Source organism: Notothenia rossii (genome assembly GCF_949606895.1).
Source record: "Notothenia rossii genome assembly, chromosome: 8".
Taxonomy (NCBI): domain Eukaryota; kingdom Metazoa; phylum Chordata; class Actinopteri; order Perciformes; family Nototheniidae; genus Notothenia; species Notothenia rossii.
Window position 1 is genome coordinate 69,059,283 of NC_136906.1, and position 22,803 is coordinate 69,082,085.

At 43.2% G+C, this 22,803-nt stretch overlaps 1 protein-coding gene across 13 annotated transcripts in view; it reads right to left on the reverse strand.

Moving 5' to 3' along the window:
• Positions 1–6,593: 6,593 nt before the first annotated feature.
• LOC307014503 (uncharacterized protein) overlaps positions 6,594–22,803 on the reverse strand; it is a 147,448-nt gene continuing 131,238 nt past the window's right edge. For 11 of the 13 annotated variants that reach the window (XM_079642460.1, XM_079642461.1, XM_079642462.1 and 8 more), the window contains 7 exons: positions 17,827–17,925; positions 12,655–12,968; positions 12,145–12,514; positions 11,923–11,998; positions 11,408–11,834; positions 10,915–11,295; positions 10,344–10,759 (listed from right to left, as the gene is read on the reverse strand). In XM_079642460.1, the coding sequence (XP_079498586.1) occupies positions 11,286–11,295; positions 11,408–11,834; positions 11,923–11,998; positions 12,145–12,514; positions 12,655–12,956 (1,185 nt within the window). In that variant the 5' untranslated portion in view covers positions 12,957–12,968; positions 17,827–17,925 and the 3' untranslated portion in view covers positions 10,344–10,759; positions 10,915–11,285. Of the gene's footprint in view, positions 9,063–9,166; positions 9,650–10,059; positions 10,249–10,343; positions 10,760–10,914; positions 11,296–11,407; positions 11,835–11,922; positions 11,999–12,144; positions 12,515–12,654; positions 12,969–17,826; positions 17,926–22,803 lie in introns of those variants that run through there. The other 2 variants (XM_079642454.1, XM_079642453.1) reach the window with 2 other exon arrangements.

The window sequence follows — 22,803 nt, forward strand, 5'->3', positions numbered from 1 at the left end:
TGTCAAACATCATACATGTTTTTTTGATGACCCTGAAGAATATAAGCGGGACTTAACCATCTTATTTTCAATATTTCTGAGCTCACTTGTCCATATCAGTGAAAAAATAATAAGAACGTTTTTCAAACATTTTAATTAAAGATAATTTCAGTTTCAATAGCTCTCATGTCATGTGACCATAGCATGTGACCACATCAATACAGCATTGTATTACTACCCCGGATTTTTAGCCCACCTTCCATTTCATATGACTTATTCAAATTCAGTAGTGGGAAGTTTCAATTTGTTCCCATTCCTTCCATGTACTGTTACATCAAATGAATCTGCTTTAATTTGGATTATTTTGGTCACATCATATGGAAGCTATTGAAAACATCAGATAGTTAGACTTTTTAGTTTTTTAAATGCAGACTTTATCATGAAGATATTCATATATAATAGAACATGAACTTAAGTCAAGTAAAGAGGCATAAACAAAAAACGTATTATAAAAAATAAACAGTCACAAGTATGCTGTATGCAACATGCCTTGTAGAAAACAATACATCTTGATTCATCTAACAGTCCCATAAACTGTAACTCAAACATGGATCGTAGCATTAAACTATTCAAAATAACCATTCACATGAATATAATCCAAACATTTAGCTATTACCTGTGAGTTGCATCAATTGGTGGCAAGATGCAGCTCCGCTAGCCGAAGTAGCCTACTTCTTACCTCGCTGCCAGATTTGGGGAGTTTCATCAGACCTTGATAGTGCATTGTCTACGGGGACTTAAGAAAGTTAAGCATTCTGATTTGACAAATGTCTACGGTCAGATATTGTAGACTTCCAATCACAAGGACATCTGGAGTCTACAGTGACTGGAAAGTTAAGCTTTCTGATTTGACAAACATCTACAGTCGGACACGTTACTCCAAACTCTATTGGACAGTACGACTGTAGACTTCCAATCACATGTCAGTATGCAAATTCCCATCGAGCGTAGACAAACAGCAGCCAAAGACTGTTAGCGTGCAGTAAATAAGCACTTTATATTCACACTTTGTGTTTATACTGTGCGCTTTGTCTTTTACTACGGCATAACAGTATCCCTTGTTGTCAAGTGACTTTTTTTACACTGACTTCATCGTTGACTTGCTGGTTTATTGCTAGCACAAACTTGGGTTGACATGAGGTTTCTTGTTTTTATCTGTCTTCATTAAAGTATATTTTTGTATATGTTCTTACTTTAACCGCTACATACTTCGGCAACAATTATTTTATTAAACATGTTATCTTATGTTATTTATAACTTTTTAAACCTTGGCAATAACCGTACGGACCAGGCCATATTACTGCTGGTTGCCGCTAGTTAATTGTCAGCATCGCTCAATGAAACCTCCATAAACAATGTTTTATATGCTTTGATGTTACCCACTACAGTACTTTAAGTTACACTTTGTCATTATCTGTTTAATCTAGTGTTAACCATTTAATTTCTGCTTGTGTTCACCATTTAATTGCCGGTAAATTAGACAGTACAACGTTGTCAGGTAACCAGTAGTTAACGCTAGCGATAGTTGAAAACTTGAAGCTCAGTGAAATCTCTATTATATATTATTACCCAATTAATATTTGGATTATATTTGTTATACCCATTGCGGTAAAACTTCTGTCAAGATCCATTGTTATTTATTTAATCAATACATACCTTTCAAATTCTTCACTGTATTGCCTGTGTCTCTTTTGACCCGGCCTTAACATTGGCATGTTAATTATATTAACCTAAAATTATAGAGATACAGTAGTCCTACTTATGCCCCTTGATCTTCTATTTTGCATCCAAAAACAACCCATTACTCATGAATAAATAGGTAATTAACACCTATAATATCAGAGGAATTAGAATATAACAATTGCAATGATTGCTCTGTTTTTTTTCACCAATATTATATTTTAGTTAGCACTGCCTCCACGGCTATGGTTATGGCATGATAAGAACTGCTCTGTATTCCTAAAGTTTGACCTTTCTGGCAAAATATTTAATTGATTCAGTATAAATGATAGCAACAGGCACAGAAACAACATAAACTAAGGTAAACACAGTTACAAAAGCTAAAGTGGATACAAATCAGATGCATGGAACACATTCACTTTTGTATATCCCAGGATTTATTTGTTATCAGCAGGTATGAATCAAATGTTAGTGGATCAATGACTTCTTGTAAACTAACATTTATTGTTATTCAAGTCAACAAGATCTCACTCAACAGAAGAACAGGAATGATCCAGCTATTGAACCCAGTTGGATTCTTTGGGACTTTTTCTGAGCAACCATTCACCTTCAACACCACCTGTTAAGCTGCATACTCTGTGATCTTACCTGTGGCAGTTCTCACCATTGCTAAATGTGTTTGTTTGCTTGTGGTTATTAAAAACAGGCACATCATACATTATTTTATAATATATCATTAGGAGCACGTTGGACCCTTCATCATGGCCAGGTGATGATGCTGAACTGGTAGACAAGTAAGACAGAGTTAATCAATGAAAACATGTTAAAAAAAATAATGTCTTAAATGCTACATTTTTAGATATGTTCAAGAAACATCTCAAAGCAACTGCTTATCAACCTGTACCCACTGCTGTCCATCCTGCCCATGTGTCTTTCCAGCCTGTGGCGGCTGCTGCTACGTTTGTTCGGCCCGAAGCTGCTGCTGATGTCCGGCCAAAAAAAGCATTCAGCCTCTTCTACCCGGCAGAAAACCACTGCTGGCTGTCCCAAACCCCCTGAGGTCTCTCCTGTGCAGCATGCAGCCCCTGCTGCCGGATATGTCCCCCTCCCCATCCACGACTTGTGACTTTCCCATGGAATTCACGATGAAAAGTGTATTGTCATAACATACACAAAACTACACTGTTTATGTAACGTATTGTTAGAAAAATATCACTCGTCACCGGCTTGGTCTTCAAAATCAGGATACATGTATTTATTATCCTTGCAAGAATGGAAGTTGTCATCACACACAGGGCTGCGTGGGAAAAATAGTTCCCGGAACAGTGTCCTTGTCATGCTTATATACAAGAGAGTGTTACAGTCACAACTTCACAAGATGCAGAATACCGGTTCAAAGCAGTATTCAATGTTTAGTTCAGATTAGCTAGGGCCTGCGTAAACAATAAACATGACAGTCATATGTCTATCTCCAGAGGCTAATTCATCATGTTAATCGTGGTAACATAGCTATCTATGCCTAAAACAGTGTGTCCTGATCATCTTCTAGGTAATCATACATCTGGTTACGTACACAGCTACGTAGGGCCTTTGTTATCACGTGCTACTCTAATATTAGAAGAGTACATTCAGTATTTTCCCAACATAACCCTCCTGTTTATACTCAGTATAAAACTTAATTGAAAATACAAAATGTTCAAATTTAAGATAAAAGCCAAAAATAAAGTTCAATTAGCTAGGCATAAATGTAAGGCATAACAATTTAAATGTTTTAATTTCAATCGGATTGTTAACTTTTTCATGTGAGTCCTCATGTCGTTATAGTCCAATGTTTTCTGCTTCGTCAGTTAATTCTTCTGAAAGGGATGTAAGGCCTTGTAACTGTGCAATCTGGGGCTGTATTGTTAAGGATAAGCAGGTGGTGCCGAGGGTGCATGTTATGTTAGGGACCCCTGGGGTCCTTTTCCTCGGGTCTTCTAGCCTTAAAGTTTGATGTCCATCATGTTGTGATCTTGTCTGGGCAATTTAACCATTCTTCTCTTGACTCTGATTTGTGAATCTGATTTGTTTGTTACAATGTATGGGGTCTCGGTAGCATTGGTTTCAAATGTAAGTTTTCGCTGTCTTAGGTTCTCAGTCTCCCCCAATAATAATGGTTTTACTATCTAGAGGGCTATAGTTCAAAAGATGCATGAAGTTCCCCTTAAACCACAGCCCCGGTCTCCTGAAGGGGTGCCATGGTCTATCATGTGCTGGCTGGTACATGGTGTGCCAGTTTCTGTCGCTCAGACTTGTCACTGTTCTCCTGCTAACAGTCACTCTCTAGTTCTGCTGGGTTCTGTTGATTTCTTCACTGGTTTGAGACAAGTGGCCCTATTGGTGACACCTCCCTTTGTAGCCAGAATTCCCCACAGCAGAGTCGAGTTTCTGTCTTTAGGCCTGAACAGCTCCAGTCAGGTGTATCCAGGATAGTGTCTCTGCTCCTCCAACTGCAGTCGGTGTAGACAGGAGCACCTGGTAGGGACCCTCCCACTTGGGCGGGTGCCAGGTTTTCCTCTTCATCACTCAGATGAAGACCCACTGTGCTGGTCTCACTGGCTGTGTGGGGTCAGTTGTTTCCTGTGTAGGGGGAACAACAACACTTGTGATCTCTTTTCTTCTCAACATTTTAGCCATATTTTCTGCTGTGTTTTCTCCAATGTTTTTATCCTCTCTTACAGATTATTTTGGCTCTGGCAGATAATACGGATATTTCGGTTCAGGTGTTTTGACTCTTTTTGGTCTAAACTTTCCCTGAGGATTTGTATAATAATTATAATAAAGTGTTTTCTTCTGTAGTTTGTAAAGCTAATGCTACAAACAGCTTTTGAATAACATTCAACATCTCCCTCCTGTTGAGACATATATGGCTGAATATAGCTAGATATCAAAATGGTCTTTCCCATAGGCTTACATGTGTGTGCATAGATGTGTTTCCATTAAGATCTCTCTCCCTCAGGTGCATTTGCTTGCATATCCCTCTCTTGATCAATGTGTTTAAAATGTCAGTTTGACATGCGCCTGAATCACATAAGGAAATAATCTCTTCTCCATGTACTTCCTAAATTACAAATGTTGTTTCTGATTGTGATAGTATCCTATCTACTGTGTTTAGTTCCACAATCTCAAATTCTTTGTCTAATGTTCCGGTGTTATCATTAAGGTCGGCATCTTTGTCGTCAGAGTCTGAAACGGTCATTTAATTTACTCCCTCCGTGTGTGTGTGTGTGTGTGTGTGTGTGTGTGTGTGTGTGTGTGTGTGTGTGTGTGGGGGTGTATATGATCTGATTAAGTGGCAGCTTCTAGTTGCTTGACTGTCCTCCTCCCCGCTCCTCTGTGTCTCTCTTCAGCCTGCTGTCACTTGTTTTAATGTCATTTTTTGCCACATATGAAGCCTGCTCCCTCCAGTTCGCCTCCTCCCCTTTTTCCACCTCCTCCTCTTTCTCATCCTCCACGGCTCCGCTCGCCCCAGTCTCTCTCTGTTCACTTCAGAAAAGAACAGATGACTAGAAAATGTGTTAGACGTGGGGTGATCATAACATTTCCATTATTATTTATTACCCTGCTTTCTTCTTATCTCAAATGTTCTTGTCCTGTATAGTTTTTGCTGCATGCACAGCATAGGATGTCAAAGTCTAGCTGTCTGCCATCTTACTTGATGCTTCTGGACAAACTCTGAAGTTGGGCCATGTGGGCCGTTCAAAAAGGCATTTGTTGCTGTTGAGAATATGGTGATGCCTTGTCCTTGTTTTGGGTATTATCACTGTTTGCATCAAAACACAACCCTTAAACGAGCAAACATATTGCACCACAGTTTCACCTAATCTCTGTGTACATTCTGTGACTTTTTGCATAAGGAACATTAGTGTCATTCTTAGCAGAAATGATTTGACATTATCTCTTTTTAATATGATTATTAACAGATCTGAATTGCCTAACCGATGACGTACTGCTGGCATGGTTCCCCAGGTGGTCTTCTGTTTGCCTTTGGGGGTTGGTGAGCGCTGGGGCTTTGGGCATTTGCAGCAAAGCGGAGGGAGGAGAGGAAAGGCAGAGGTAGATTGTGGGTAGAGGTTGGCACCGTGGGAGAGTGGAGTGTAGGGCAGGTTTGTGTTTGTTGTAGGCCAATCGCCAACTCAGATTCCACACAGAGACACAGGAGGGTTGTACGGGGGAGGAAGTCGTCTGTGTCTACTGACCACTCATGTTTCTCCGAAAAATTGAGTTAGGTACAGGCTAAAAGGTCGTTTGTGTTCCTTTGTACTTCTTTTGTTCATAAGCTTGGTTTCAGATTGTAAGTATTCTAGTTAAAGCAGAGAATTATAATTAACAAATGGAATGTCTGAGTCCAAATTATCAACTGCTCATTGTAATCACAATAGCTTAGTGTTCAATTTAACAATTTGAAGCATTTTAATATTTATTTTTTGAACTTATATTAATTATCTGATGGCAGTTGGAATAGATAATCAACAGTTTACTTTTTACACACACACACACACACACACACACACACACACACACACACACACACACACACACACACACACACACACAATGGCTGTCTTTATCAGCCTTGCTTTGGAATTTCTTATATACATAACGTTTATCATTACCATACATTCACAGGTAAAAAAGCTCAAGTGGATACAAATCAGATGCATGGAACACATTCACTTTTGTAGATCCCAGGATTTATTTGTTATCAGCTAATATGAATTGAATGTTAGGGTATCAATGACTGTTACGCCCAGACCTAGGGGAACCTAGGCGCAGCATAAAATGCACTCTGCCCACTTTTCCCACTCCCAAGAACATGGACGCCAAAACAGAGAAAGCGTTTGGTAAATTTAATTACCCAAAATTAAATTACACACAGGAGTAGCAAAACCACAAAACAAAGAAAACCTTTTAACACAAAAATCTTACCTAACAAATTAGAAAAATAAATGTACAAAAATCTTACCTACTCTAATGCAAAAACAGGAGAAAACGAATATTCCAAAAGAAAAGGGTTTTGCACTCCTAAGAAAAACATGAAGTCTGTCTACACAGACAGGTTTAGTCGCTTTTCTAACACAGTCTCACAACACAAGAGAATGACCGGCATACAGTATAACTAAGCACTCAGCATAAAAGGACAGACATCGCAAAGTTGTGTTGGGAGTAGGAGAAGTCTAGTCGGAGAGAGCGACCGAGGATCTGCATGGCTGCAGCTTAAATGCTCCCTTCTTCTTCAGGTGGACCAATCAGCAGGTTGAAGGTAGCTAATCAGCTAACGGGCACCACCTGCTCACACACACACACACACACACACACACACACACACACACACACGGAGGGAAAAATGCAAACACAAATGACCTTACGACCCAGGGTCGTAACAATGACTTCTTGTAAACTAACATTCGTTGTTATGCAAGTCAACGACAACGAGATGTCACTCCACTGCAGAAGAAGACCAGGAATGATCCAGCTATTGAACCCAGTTGGATTCTTTAGGAGTTTTTCTGAGCAACCATTCACCTTCATTGATTCAGTATAAAGGATGGCAACAGCAGCAACATAAACTAAGGTAAACACAGGTCAAAAAGCTGAAGTGGATACAAATCAGATGTACAATTATGCACAGGGAGGCTGTGGCGCAGTGCGTTGGTGTTTGGATCAGGGGAGCACAGGTTCAAACCCCACTGCAGTCAGCATGTCGTTGTGCCCCTGGGCAACCCCCACGGTATTGAGTATGTACGTCGCTTTGGATAAAAGCGTCTAACAAGTAGTAACATGCAATGTAAATAAAAAGTATTTACACTTTTTACATTAATGACGTACATATGAATGAAAACTATTTACAATATACATCAAATATAAAAGTCGACATGAAAAATAAACTTCACCCCAAATTGCTCCTGTGGGGATTGCCCACAGGATTGAGTATGTAAGTCGCTTTGGATAAAAGCGTGTAATGTACATAAAACTATTTACATGAATGACATACATTTACAATATACATAATAAATATAAAACTCAACATGAAAAATAAAAATGATAACACAGCAAGTTGAAAAACATTTAAATGACTATTTACAATATTTACATAGCAACAGCTCCAACTCGTCAACAACAGCTGTAAAATGTTGGTAACTGTTGTAGACTGTGTTCTCCAGACCCTTTGATGGAGACATCCTCTTCACAGGGCAGAAGACTTAGCGCCTGTACTTGTTGTGCCCCTGGGTGGGTTGGCCACAGCACGTGCACGTCGGCAGCTTTTGAACCCGGGACACTTTGGCTCCTACTCCCGAGGGCTCGTCCATCCCCTTGCGCTTGTATAGCGTAGACCTTGCCCAGGTCAGACACATCAGCAGACGGGGTTGCCTGAATGGCAGGCAGTAAGGGTATTGAGGAGGGGCCAGCAATGGCTGGGGTTGGCTGACTGGCAGGCAGGATGGGGCCAGGGAAAAGGGAGGGCACAGCTCTGGTGATGGTACTGGTGGCAGGCAGTATGGGACGTCCAGCAATGGCAGGCACGATGGGCCTCATGGAGGGGCCAGCAATTGCCCGGGTTGCTGTGGATGGAGAGGGGGAGGTCTGGGGGCTGGTGGCCCTGGCAGTGACACAGGTGGCGGTGATGTCTGAGGGTGTGAGAGAGGCGCGATCATGTCCCTCCTTCCCTTCAACGACTTGTTCCCTGTCTGGTGGAGGGAGGACTGCTGACTGGTGTGGCGCTGGAGGCAAGTGGGCAGAGGAAACGGAAGTGGTCTTGGAGAGCATCGCTGGCTGGTTGGTTGCACGCAGGTTGAGGAGGCGTTGAGCGTGGATGAAGTCACGCACCGTCTTAATGTTGATCTTTGCTTTAGATAAGACGTCCACTAAAACCCGGTGCTGGATCCTCTCGTACGCCTTCAAGATGGTGGTCTTCTCTGGGCTTGTGCGAGAACCCTGTGGTGACTTCAACCACAGCAGTTTCATCAGCGTGTACATGAGCCTGTTGTTCATTGCACTAATGTCCTGTTATGCTGGTGCAGAACGAATGCCCATCTTCACGCGCTGTATCACAGCAGCATCAACGAGGTTGTGCTGTTTGTGCAGCAGTACAGGGTGTTGCCCCAGTGTGTTCTGTACAGCTGGTTGAACTTCTGTTGCTGTTTGTCCCGGTCCTCCACTTTATTCCAGGCAGCCAGGATCGCGTTCCTCTGCTTGGTGACAAGGGACAACTTGTCATCTACGAGACCTATCTCCACCAGCAGTGAGCCGAACCTCTCCAACTGCTGGAAGCCGGGAAGAGGGTTTTGACTGCATGCATCCTCCTGTTAAAGAAATGACATAGAAAATGTGGTAAGTTGAAATGGATACATTGACCACTGATACAGTGCATTTTAAATTTCATTCTAGAAGACACCAAGTAACTTACAAAAGCGAGCAGGTCGACAGTGGAGGTTTCGCCTGAAGAGTGTGATGTGGGGCAGGATGGCATCCAGCACATTGTCTCCCTCGCAATGCGACTCCCCGTCGCTCTGGTACGCCTCGTCTGCCTCTGGATCTGGAGTTGGCTGCCCAGGCTGAACCACCTCCTCGTCTGGACCGGGGCCATCGTGGATGATGTCCTCCAGTGAGAAGGGTCCAGATTCTGATTCACCAGTGCTCTGGCTGAAGAGGTACTCCAACCCCAGCAGCTCTTTGGAATCCACCTCATCGGGGGCCCGGAAATTCTCCTCTACAGTCTCTCCAAACAGATGCTGACAGCGGGTGTTGAGGCGGTGGATGAGAGGCGCCGAGTAGGTCCTGTGACGCCGTCCCTTGCCACCAAACACTGCGTCGGAGCTCCTGTCGCAGTTCCACCTTGCGATGGCACTTATCAGGTAAACCTGATATGGCCGTGCTGCACAATGGGGACCTGAGAAGAGGAGGGCGGCAGAGTAACGGAAAGCTTTCATTGTTGTGTAAATGTTAGTGTTTTATTGTTTACACCAAATCCATCATTAGATGCAACCAAAAAGAAAAGAGATGGGCAGGCAACATGTGACATCTACAGATCAGCTTAGATATTTTGGTTATTACTGAGCTTGGGAAATGCTTATCTGCAACCTGGAATAACACGTAGACCAATTTTGAAGCGTACCATATTTGTATGCATAGGCCAATTGAAATTATTAATGTTCTCCTATTTGACATGTTCTATTTCAAGAGGATTAATTTGCTTTTAATTCCAACTGCTTTCCTGTTCCTACGCTTTTTGAAATTGCTTTTTATTATTAGACGTGTATATTATTGTTATTATTAATGAAAGCGGCTACACTTGTGTACCTGGGATCATGTCAGGCAGAGACTTGTGGAATCCTGCCAGGCTTTTGCTTCCACGCAGAGTTTTGTAGTAGGGCAGTTCCACACTGTTGATGGTTGTGGTGCAGGCCACCCTATACATATTCGTCCCTGGTGGATCCTGGATGCGCTCCAGGTGTCTCTGCTGCCCTACCCACATCTCATCAATTTTTCCTGTAAAGGCACATATACAAATAGTTTGTTATTCTCACTTTATATGCTACATCATCTGTATTGAAGCTGAAATAATGTTTTTGTATGAGATCATACCAGATGTTTTAAAGAGGCTCACTCCACTCTAGTCCAGCCCAGCCCTTCAGCTCCTCGATGGCCAGGTGGATGAGCCGGAACGTTTCCTGAGCTCCGAGTGTACGGCTGCGTCAAACCGGTGGATCCAGTGAAAGATGTCCAGACGCACAACCATACCACCGTCGAACCACTCCTGGAACATTATCTCGGCAGATGTAGGGCCCTGAGCACGACAACACCCGCGGTCAATGTACAGGATCTTAGGGACCGGTTGATTGGCCAGCCGGAACCTTTCCATGACCCCAGGGCACATGGGGTGCAGCTTCTGTGCAGACTCCTCACAAGTCAGCACAAAATAAATCTGGGAGCACTCGTTCCTGATGCTGGTAAACCACTCGGCCGAGCCACGTCACTGCCCAGACAGCTTCTTCACCACCTGAAATGTATTTAAAATAAATGAATTATTATTATTATTATTATTTAAAGGAAGCACAATGTGGTAGATTGTAATTATATGTAACATCATCATTTGTGTGATAATTTGATGTGATTTGTATCATACGGTAAAGAACGATGTTTTGATTTACATACTTTCTTGGTGGAATCCATTTTCATCACGGTGCCAAAAGTGGAGAGGATCTGGCTCCGGTAATCCTGCACATTGTCCGCCTCTGCAGGTGGAGCCTCGAATGTCCCCGCGGACACTTGAGTGAGTACCTCCACACTCCAACGGGGCGCCACACAAACACCCGGCTCCTAAAAAAGAGTTGCGGAGTAGGCAGACCGCCCCCGACAAAGCCAGGAGGTTCCGGGGGATAGAACCCGTCTCCTCGTTATCTGACCTCTGTTGTTCGTGTACGACTAAATGGGGGTAAACAGCCCTCTCTCTGGGTCCTCTTTAAGCCAGGATATGTCGGCAGATGGGATGCCACCGCCGTTCTCCCACAAACGCACCCAGCCCTCTAGATCCACCTGTAACACGCATAACGTGGAATACATTAGAGACTTATAGGGTAAGAAGTTACGGTATAACATTATTCAATGCAGTAATTAAGCAATTTTCCACTAATAAAACTATCTTTACAATTGCGTCACTCGGGTGAGATGCCATCGGAAGGTCACCATCAGCCGTGGATGTCCAAGGGGACATATCTGGCTCCGCAGGGACTGTAGGCTGCACAGGAGTGACTTCCGGCATTTTGTGCCTTGATTTTGCTTTTTTGCCTTCACAGCAGCAGGAGCAGGCCGGACAGCAGCAGTCGCAAAATCAGGCCGAGTGACCTCTGTTTTTTTGTGATGGCCAGCAGAGGTATTATGCCCAGAAATATGCTTTTTTGGAGCAGGCCGGGCGGCGGTAGCAGCAGCGGGGGCGGCGGCGGCAGCTGCAGCGGCGGCAACAGCAGGCCGGGCGGCAGCAGAAGCAGGCCGGGCAGTTATACCAGGAAGGAGAGCATTGACAGCAGTGCCTACAGGTTGGTGAGCAGTTGCTTTGGGCCTTTTCTTGATCATATCTAAAAATGTACCAAACAAAGCAAATTTGAATTAGGATTATTATTTTTGAAAATGTTTTCCTTCATATATTAACTGTGTCTCACTTGCCTTCTTCCACAGCCTGGCTCGCAGCTACCAGCTCGGCATCATCCCCAGGCCACGAGGATGAGTCCAGCGTGCTCGTCTGAGGTTAGTGAACACAAATGTAATGTTATCCTAATTTGATGCCAGTTTTTAATGACCAAAATATTGATATGACAGTATGATGTGACCATGATTTTCAACTCTTCCTGTGTGATAACACAGGAATAATCAAGTAAAAACACTTACTTGTTCAGCACTACTGTACTTGTCCATTATGTACGTGCGGAACCTCTTTAACTGCACGCTGGTAATGTCTGTCACTGGTAGGCACAACCACTTCCTCACAGACCTATGTGCGGCGGCTACCCTTTCCCTCTGGACACCGCTGCTGTCCTTTTGGGTTTTGAATTGCCGATAGAGTTCCCACATCTCTGCAAAGGTGCTGTTCTCAAAGCCCTTTTGGCCGTATATCCACCTGTCCACATTGGCCTTGAGGATAGAGGAGACTTGAGGGAAGCTCTCGGCATATTCGGCCAGAAGGCCTTTGACCCACCGGTTCCCCACTTCTCCCTTCCGGTGTGGGTCTTCCACTTCTGCCTTGTGCCTATCGAGGAGACTGCAATAATAAACAGAAATGTTGTGTCATCGTCATAAAAGCACTGCAATTGTGATGAGGAGAAAAGGAACTTTGTAAAGATGAATACTACACTTTTATAATAGCCATAAACGCTTAGCAAACAATTGTATTAAACTTACAATATTATGTAGCCCACGTCATTCTCCACTAGCCAGTGAAAGGTTGTGTGGATATATTGGCCAAAAGGCAAGCCCAGCTTTCCCAGGCACTGCTGGCGTGAGGGCTTATGTGTCCCTTTGGCTCGAAGGAGATTCTCCACTTTGGCCATGGCAGTGGCCTTGCTGAGCAGCTCCACCGGAGTTGGTGGAAAAGCCTTTTTCTTCTCCCTGTACAAACGGGCCTCTTTGGTAGGCACCACAACAGCCTGTTGGCGATCCCCAGCTTTGGGATTCACAATGCGGAGGACAACAGGTGTCGCCATCTCTGCTTCGCACTGTAATCAAAATCAACATACATATCTTGTATACCAAAAAATGTTAGTTTGCAAGAGGTAATAGATACCCTAACATTGCTTTATACCAGATAGATACTTTAACTATCCCAAATTGGGAAATGCTTATGTTAGCACTGTGTCAGGCATTAAAACGGTGGAATAAAGTATTGACACTACTACTACCCGACATATTAATATTATTTTATGCCATTGTTTGTTTTTCACTTTGTTCTGACAGCTGAACTTGCTGCTCCACACAAAGACAAGAGCAAAGAGGAGATAGTCTGTGTGAATTACTTTAAATTGTGGGTAAGGGTAGATAGCTCCCATTGTTCTTTGACCTGTCAATCATCAAACTCGGGGTCATATTTCATTGTGTTCATTTTTATCTGAAGTTGTACCCATGGATGTTTAAAGAATAGTTATACCGCAAAGTTATTCTCCGTGGGGACTTCCGGCAACAATTTTGATTCTGATTGGCCTGAAGACTCGAAAAAATATCAGCAAAGATGTTTTATTGAGAAGATGATCACTACGTGACAGGAGTTTTCAAAAACGTTTATGGTCTTCCGGTCCAACGCCTACTGAATGCACAGCGTTAGAAAATCGGGCCTTCAAAATAAAAGTTTGACTTCCCCCCACCAAAAAAAGGAAATATATTTTTTTCACTCACACATCTACGGGTCTGCGACCCACCAGTTGAGAACCACTGGTGTAAAGTATACTTTAAATATGTTTTCAAACAGAAAAAGACAAGTACAAAACATAACCTATCTGTCAACCCAAGTCTTCGCGTGAGGCTCAGGTTTGGGAAGGCTAAATAAAAAAAAATTGCCTCTGGCGTCTATAGAAAAGACATCAACTCAGTGAAAGCACCGCCTGCTGACCAATCAGAACTCAGTGTGCGGAGTTTAAATCTATCAAGTCATATTACAGGATAAAGGAAATACAGTTTAAACTGCCGTAGCCAATGCAGAGAAGACGCCGACGTGTCGCACTTATCATTAATATCACATCATCAATCACATCATCGATCATATAATATCACAATACTTCCTTATCTGAGTCAGCTTCTCGAGCCGTATCTGGCCGTGCAACACTTACATTGTCACATATACTGTATGCAGAAGTATTATTTTAAGCAACACATTAAGTTGACTCAAATGTAATTAAAGTCAGATCCACTCGTGTGATATCCTAAAATTGTTGTATGCATTCAAACACTCTGTAGTTTATTTATCTTTTAACCAGTTGTTCTGTATTCACCTTGCAGGTATGTGGCTTTTATCTTGGATTATATGTTTAAGTCATGGATGTTTAAAGTTCATATTTGTCTAATATTATTTGTCTAACATTACGTCATACTTCATTAATGAAGTATGACGCTGCGCTGTCAGTACACTTGTCCCCGTTTGTGATTGGTCAAATGTAGCTATCCCCGCCCCTTTCACGTGAACGCGCTCTCAGCTGGAGAGAGAAACCCTGGCTTGATTTACAGAGTTGATAACCAGCGTCGTAGGACCCCATAGCGAGATTTCGTTTGTTAGTGTTAGTTAAGATAACATATCCAGGGTCTGTTGAACTGGCTTCGTAGTACAGGGCTGGCACAGGTGGCTGCATAGCAGCGCTAATGTCAAAGACACAAACATTCTATTTTTTATTTGACCAGGATGCAGTGACACAAATATCTGGGAAGGCTTAGCCTTCCCTAGCCTACAGTACCCGCCGCCCCCGGCTAGTAATATTCGCAGCAAACGAGCGATGAAGCGGTGGGGTGAAAACTCAGTTGTTGACAGTGAAAAACACAAGAATAAATACTGTCCGGCAGTAATAATAGACACATTCTCTAAGAAAAATGGCTAATTGTTAATCGATTGCTGTTTCTCTAAACTCGATGGAGATTAGATTTTAATATCGGACAGCCCGCCCACTCCAAACACTCCATTGGACAGTACGACTGTAGACTTCCAATCACATGAGAGTACAGTGACTGTAGGCATTTAAGCTTTCCGATTTGCCAAATGTCTACAGTCTCCATTGGACAGCACGACTGTAGACTTCCAATCGGATGGAAATGACTGTAGACATTTGTCGAATCAGAAGGCTTAACTGTCTACAGTGACTGTAGACTTTGCACTACCGTAGACTCGACCTCGTACAGGAAAGCTTTCGTAGGGAGACAACTTTGTCTTGTTTTCAATGCCAAATCCTTATGGGCGTTAAAAAGGAATGGCGAGTTTACATTTTTCCATACCTGCAGGCATTTTTTTTTCTGGTAATGTGCCTATTGGTGTTAGGCTTGTAGTCAGAGGTGAGAGGCTTTTTTCAACACAACTTCTGTTCAAAAAGCCTACAGAAGATTTGTCTAAAGGCCCTGACACACCAGGCCGAAATCGGCCGTTTTTGTTAGTTGGACGACGAAGCGTGCCCTGTCGCCTAAACTGAATTTGGTGTGTCCCGCACCGTCGGCCGTGACACGCCTTATTTGGCCTTTCATGGCCGAAGCACGGCCGATTCAACTTGTTGAATTGGCCATGCGTCGGAGTCGGACAAAGAAATCACTGATTGGCTGTTCAGCTAGCGAATCAGTGCATGAAATCGGCCGTTTTCATTAGTCGGACGACGAAGCGTGCCCTGTCGCCCAAACTCAATTTGGTGTTTCCCGCACCGTCGGCCGTGACACGCCTTATTTGGCCTTTCATGGCCGACGCATGGCCGATTCAACATGTTGAATCGGCCGTGCGTCGGCCACAGACAGTCGGACAACGAAATCACTGATTGGCTGTTCAGCTAGCGAATCAGTGCATGAGAAGCGAAATGGTTGCTTGAGAATGTCTTCCACAAGCAACACTCCAGTACCGCACAAAACATGTTTTTGATGGACGAGAGTGAAAATGGAACGCACACGCCATTTGTTGTTTGTTTAAATCACGCAGTCTGTTTGGTGTGTTCCAGTGCGACACATGGCCAAGACGCAGGAGAACATGGCGACGCAACAGTCGGCGTCGGCGAGTTCTCTGGTGCCTGCTTGGTGTGTCAGGGCCTTAAGACGGCTCTCTTAAAGAGGGTCACAGCTCTGCCATACAATGCTGGCCTAGTCTCTGCATGGGGGATGTTCAGAGGGGCTCTTTTTCCTATACCAGAAATAAACTTTTTTAGCAAAGTGTGTCCAGAGGCTATTTTTCTTTTCAGATAACACAGCATTTGGAATCGGTGTTAAAAACAGGGCTTCCAGTTTAACCGCCAGCTCTGGAACTGCTCTCCATCCTTTTCTAATGGTTTATACATTATCTCTCTTTTTAAATACTCCTGATGCGAACCCCAGATAAATAGAAAAATGTATCTTCTCAAGGTTGTTTGAAAGGTTCTTGGTACATGCAGGGTGGCTTATTGGTTGGCTGTGAGCGAAGCACAGAGCTAGAACGGGAGCTGCGTGTGAAAGGGGCAACAGTAGTCACTTGTGTGACTGACCCGAGCTTGCGCCTCGTCGTTCTGATAGCTCCGCCCCTTTGCTCCAACCCCCCTCCCTCCCCCCACATCTACAGGTGAAAATAACTTTAGCGACACATTCATCGCAAGAAGTGTAGCAAAAGTCAAGGCCGCAGATTCGTCGATTTATACTGCCACAGAGCAGATTCGTGAAGTTTTAATGACTGATTTGAGAGGTTGTAATAACCAAGTTGCAGTTGTAATGGAAAATATATTTTAAAAATATATATTTTTCTGCAAGTGAACATTTCATCACCAAGTTCATTTTTTTCTACAAGCTACAATTTGTTTTGTTTTTCTTCTGTGACTTCAAATTTGGTTCAGAGATACGTGGATATTTTATACAAGAGTAAATGTATGCACACAAGCTCAGACGTGCTCACATCAGGTTTTACACGCTCTCGCATTTTGTACCATATCTACCTTCATAGACAAGCCCTCAGGAGTAGGAGCCAAAATGTCCCGGGTATTTTTCTGCAGCTTTATATTTAAAAATATTTTTGAAAATGTTTTGTACAAGAGCATGATCTCGCCCCTAGAATTTAAAATCACATTTTATTTAAATGATATATGTGTGAGTGAATATTAATAACATTATAACTGAACTTCCCAAGTCTTTTAAATAGTAGCAGATTTTTTTCAAATTTGGATTCCCACTTTCAGTGACACGTCAACTTCGATTTAGTAAAACTCACAACCCTCTTACAGTTACATTGATTCTCCAAATGTGTTGCAGACTTTTAAGAATATTTTTGTCATTTTACAAGTTATCAGGGGAGAGCGCGAACGCAGTCCCCCACTACCACAAATTATGCAATCGAGATTCCCACATTTGAGGAATTCGCAGAGGTCAGCTCAACCGGTGTGCAATGGCCAAGCCTCGCCCTGGGTGAACCACCTTCTTGATCATGGTATCTCCCTTGCCAGGTAAGTATGAGTTGTACACATCGGAGACAGGCAGCTCATTCACACACATGATACACTGAATGAAGGTGCTGCAGAGATAAAGACTACCAAAAACTAAGACATATAAAAAGGGGAGGATTATCTACAGGGAATTTAACACATAATACTGTCTTTTGTACGTAAGATGACAAAGATCTTTACATTTAACTTGGCTACATCAGGGATATATATCCCATGATGCATTGCTGCATTTCAACATCGAAAGACAACTAAAAATCACTAGTTGTATCAATTTTACTCCAACAATTGAGAAAACATCAACCAGTAAGTTTAGATAAATCGAGAATATATAATAATGTATTGAAAAGTTGTTCTATTCACGGTTATAATTTAGAGAAAATGCAAAAAACACATGTGTCTCCCTCCTCCCCTCCCCTGACCCTCCCCCCCCTCCACAACTCACATTTCAAACACTTCCTCTTTCTTTGTTTGCTGCTGGTGGCAGGCAACTGACATTCCTGGTACTGCCATCTAGTGGTCTGGAGTGGTAACAATGCTGGTTCTGTAAATATAAAGGAAATTCATTAACACAAACAGCAGCCTCCAAAATAAACCCATCTTTCAAACAGTTTAAACAATAACTAAACATGATGTGTTAATATACAGTGGGGAAAAAAGTATTTAGTCATCCACCAATTGTGCAAGTTCTCCCACTTAAAAAGATGAGAGGCCTGTCATTTTCATCCTAGGTACACTTCAGCTATGAGAGACAGAATGGGGGGAAAGAATCCAGGAAATCACATTGTAGGATTTTTTATTAATTAATTAGTAAATTCCTCGGTAAAATAAGTATTTGGTAACCTACAAACAAACAAGATTTCTGGCTCTCACAGACCTGTAACTTCTTCTTTAAGAGCCTCCTCTGTCCTCCACTTGTTAACTGTATTAATGGCACCTGTTTGAACTCGGTATCAGTATAAAAGACACCTGTCCACAACCTCAAACAGTCACACTCCAAACTCCACTATGGCCAAGACCAAAGAGCTGTCAAAGGACACCAGAAACAAAATTGTAGACCTGCACCAGGCTGGGAAGACTGAATCTGCAAAAGGTAAAAAAAAAAAGGTAATAGGCTTGGTGTGAATAAATCAACTGTGGGAGCAATTATTAGAAAATGGAAGACATACAAGACCACTGATAATCTCCCTCGATCTGGGGCTCCACGCAAGATCTCACCCCGTGGGGTCAAAATATTCACAAGAACGGTGAGCAAAAATCCCAGAACCACACGGGGGGACCTAGTCAATGACCTGCAGAGAGCTGGGACCAAAGTAACAAAGGCTACGATCAGTAACACAATACGCCGCCAGGGACTCAAATCCTGCAGTGCCAGACGTGTCCCCCTGCTTAAGCCAGTACATGACCAGGCCCATCTGAAGTTTGCTAGAGAGCCTTTAGATGATCCAGAAGAGGATTGGGAGAATGTTATATGGTCAGATGAAACCAACTATACATTTTTGGTAAAAACTCAACTAGACGTGTTTGGAGGAGAAAGAATGCTGTGTTGCATCCAAAGAAAACCATACCTACTGTGAAACATGGGGGTGGAAACATCATGCTTTGGGGCTGTTTTTATGCAAAGGGACCAGGACGACTGATCCGTGTAAAGGAAAGAATGAATGGGGCCATGTATCGTGAGATTTTGAGTGACAACCTCCTTCCATCAGCAAGGGCATTGAAGATGAAACGTGGCTGGGTCTTTCAGCATGACAATGATCCCAAACACACCACCCGGGCAACGAAGGAGTGGCTTCGTAAGAAGCATTTCAAGGTCCTGGAGTGGCCTAGCCAGTCTCCCGATCTCAACCCCATAGAAAATCTTTGGAGGGAGTTGAAAGTCCGTGTTGCCCAGCGACAGCCCCAAAACATCACTGCTCTAGAGGAGATCTGCATGGAGGAATGGGCCAAAATACCAGCAACAGTGTGTGAAAACCTTGTGAAGACTTACAGAAAACGTTTGACCTCTGTCATTGCCAACAAAGGGTATATAACAAAGTATTGAGATGAACTTTTGTTTTTGACCAAATACTTATATTCCACCGTAATTTGCAAATAAATTCTTTAAAAATCAGACAATGTGATTTTCTGGATTTTTTTTTCTCATTTTATCTCTCATAGTTGAGGTATACCTAGGATGAAAATTACAGGCCCCTCATCTTTTTAAGTGGGAGAACTTGCACAATTGGTGGCTGACTAAATACTTTTTTTCTCCCACTGTACATGAACTGATGATTAAATTACAAGCACTGAGTAAATGCATTCACAAATCAATAATTTGATGCGTACGAGCTTTCTTCAATTTAACAAAGATAAAAACGAGATAATTAGTTATTGAGGCCAAGAAGTAATGAACTAAAGACAGCGCTCAGTTTTAATCAGTAATATTATAAATAATGAATAAAAGCCAGACACCTGGATGTAGTCATGGACTTGGACCTGCATTTTAACAGCCACATTAAGGTAAAAACAAAGTCAGCCTCCTACCATCTTAATAATGTATAAAGTCAAAATGAGGATTTGGAAATACTGGTCGATGCATTTAACTGAAGTAGACTTGATTACTAATAATTGTTTATCGCAGGTCTTAGAAAGAAAATTGCTCAAAAGCTGCAGCTGATTCAGGACGCTGCTGCTCGAGTCCTCACTAAAAAGAGAGTGGATCACATCACTGCCGTTTGTAATCTTTACACTGGCCTTACTTTGGTCAGTCAGTCACAATTAAACATGGAGAAGCAGCGTTCAGGTATTATGCTCCATATATCTGGAGCACACTACCAGAACACTGCAGGTTAGCTGGAAGTCTCTTTTCTTTTAAACCCAGGGGGAGGACTTGTTTAATTGCCATTGCTTTTTAACAAAACTATTTATATCTTATCCTTGTATTTCTAACCCGTCTTGTCCTATTTTGGATTGATTTAGTGAGTGTTCTCCTGGCTTTTTAATTAATTTCCCAAAATGTATTTAAATTAAGTGTAATATATATGGTTCCTTTTGCACTACGTCCCAATGCTTTTAAAGTGTTTGTGTCAAGCTCTTTGAGCTGCATTCTGTTGAAATGTGCTCTTAAATACACTTCCTGCCATAAAATAAACAATTTCTTGCAGGTTTTTCTGGGACAATACTTTCCAGCTCCGAAAACAAGATTTATACACATTGTAATAAGTAAAAAAACATGTTGATACACTCGTGGAAAGAATATGACTATTTACCCACAATAAAGATGTAGGGATATTTCCTGGAAGTACTGTGTCATGTCCAAGAAACTTATTGTGAAAGTTTATTCTTTATGTTAGAGTTGTCATGTCCTTTTGTCTTGTGCTTTATGTCTATACCCTTAATTATTTCTTCCTCTCATTTCAGGCCTCCACGCTCCCCGCCCCTTTTCTGTCTCCTGCGTCCTTGATTATTTTCCCCGCCCTGATTGTTTCCAACTGTGTCCCCTTTACCTGTGTATATATTGTGTTAGCTCCCTCCTGTTAATTGTCAGTTCGTTGTCTCTCGAAGACCACGTATCGGCTTACCTCACGGATCTTTTCACGGACCTTTCACGGACCTATGCTATAGATCGCATTATAGTTTTCCTCGAAAGAGTGGTTTTGTTTTCCTTGTTTTATTACTGTGCAAATTCCAGTAAAGTCTTTATTTTGAAACGCTATCTGAGTCTGAGTTTTGAGTCGTGCAATTGAGTTCATGCCTCAGTGTTCTCCCCTTGACAGTACGAACTGACCTTCAAAATGAACTCAGCCGACTCAGATCAGATTAAGAACGCTATCCGTTCTCAGGGCCAACGTCTTGGGCAACAAGAGGAGCGTATGGCCACCATGCAGCAGGGAGTGCAGGATCTAACCAGCAGCCAGGGGGAACTACAAACATCGTTGACGACCCAAGTTAATCTACTGGCAGCAGAGGTTCAGCGTGTGCTCACTCACCTGCAGGCTGTTTCTCCTCCTACGACTCCTCCGGTTCCAGCGGTGACCGGATTCGATCCCAACCGGGTTACTGAGCCGCACAGTGCTTCCATGCGTCTGGCTCCACCCGAAAGGTACTCCGGGGACTCAGAAGGCTGCCGGCCGTTCATCGTGCAGTGTGAGTTACACTATCACCACCAACCGGCTGCTTTTCCCACGGACATTTCCAAAGTGGCTTTTATGATCTCTCATCTCTCCGGCCGAGCAGCAGCGTGGGCCACGGCAGAATGGTCCCGAGGCTCGCCTATCTGCGGGTCTCTGGAAAACTTCATAGACACTATGAGGAAGACCTTCGATCAAACCACGCCGGGCAGGGAAGCAGCTCGGGCTCTGATCAAGCTGCGACAACATCAGCGGAGTGTGGCTGACTACGCCATCGAGTTCCGGACTAAGGCAGCCGACAGCGGCTGGAACTCCGCTGCATTGTTTGACGCTTTCGTCAGCGGTCTCTCGGATTCTTTACAAGACCAGCTGGCGCCTCTCGATCTGCCCGCTGATTTGGACTCTGTCATATCCATGGCCTTACGTATAGACAATCGTTTGACGGAGAGGAGAAGGAATAAATCCAAGGATGCGGTTGATCCACCTCTCCAGAGGAGACGCTCGCCGCTGGATATTACTTCTTCTTGGAGGCCCCGTCACCCCTCACCACCTGCGTTCCGGACAACAGCGCCCCCTGGCTCCGTGGAGGAGCCAATGCAGTTGGGCCGCGCCAAGCTGTCGCTGGCAGAACGTCAGCGTCGATTCAAGGAAGGTCTGTGTTTCTACTGCGGGCAGCGCGGACACCCACAAGCGGCTTGTCCGGTAAAAGAGGAGGCTCACCAATGAAGAGGAGTACGTTGGTGAGCCGGATCTCTTCCTCTGACTTTCCTCCTCGCACCCTGACCCGGATCCAGGTAAAAATCAGAGACAATGTAGTTACTCATGGTGCTCTCATTGACTCAGGGGCGGACGAAAGTCTTATGGATTGGGGTTTAGTTAAGAAATGGGACATAAAAACTAAACCTCTACCCCAGCCTCTTGAAGCGAGTGCTCTCGATGGGCGGCTGTTGTTTAAAGTGACTCACCAAACGGAGCCTTTAGAAGTAAGATGTAATGATAACCACCATGAGACAATGTCTTTTCACTTATTTAACTCAGCCCAACATCCACTCATTTTGGGTTTTCCCTGGTTGAAACTTCATAACCCTCACATAGATTGGCAATCTGGGAGGGTGGAGGGGTGGGGAAAGAATTGCATTGATCTCTGTTTTAAGCAGGTAGCAGAGATTGACAGGGGATGTAACACTGGGAGTGTTAGGCAGGATACAGTCCCAAAAATATATCTTCCGGATGTACTTTCAGTTCCTTCCTGCTACCACGACCTTAGTGAAGTTTTTAGTAAGTCCAAAGCTCTGGCTCTTCCTCCTCAC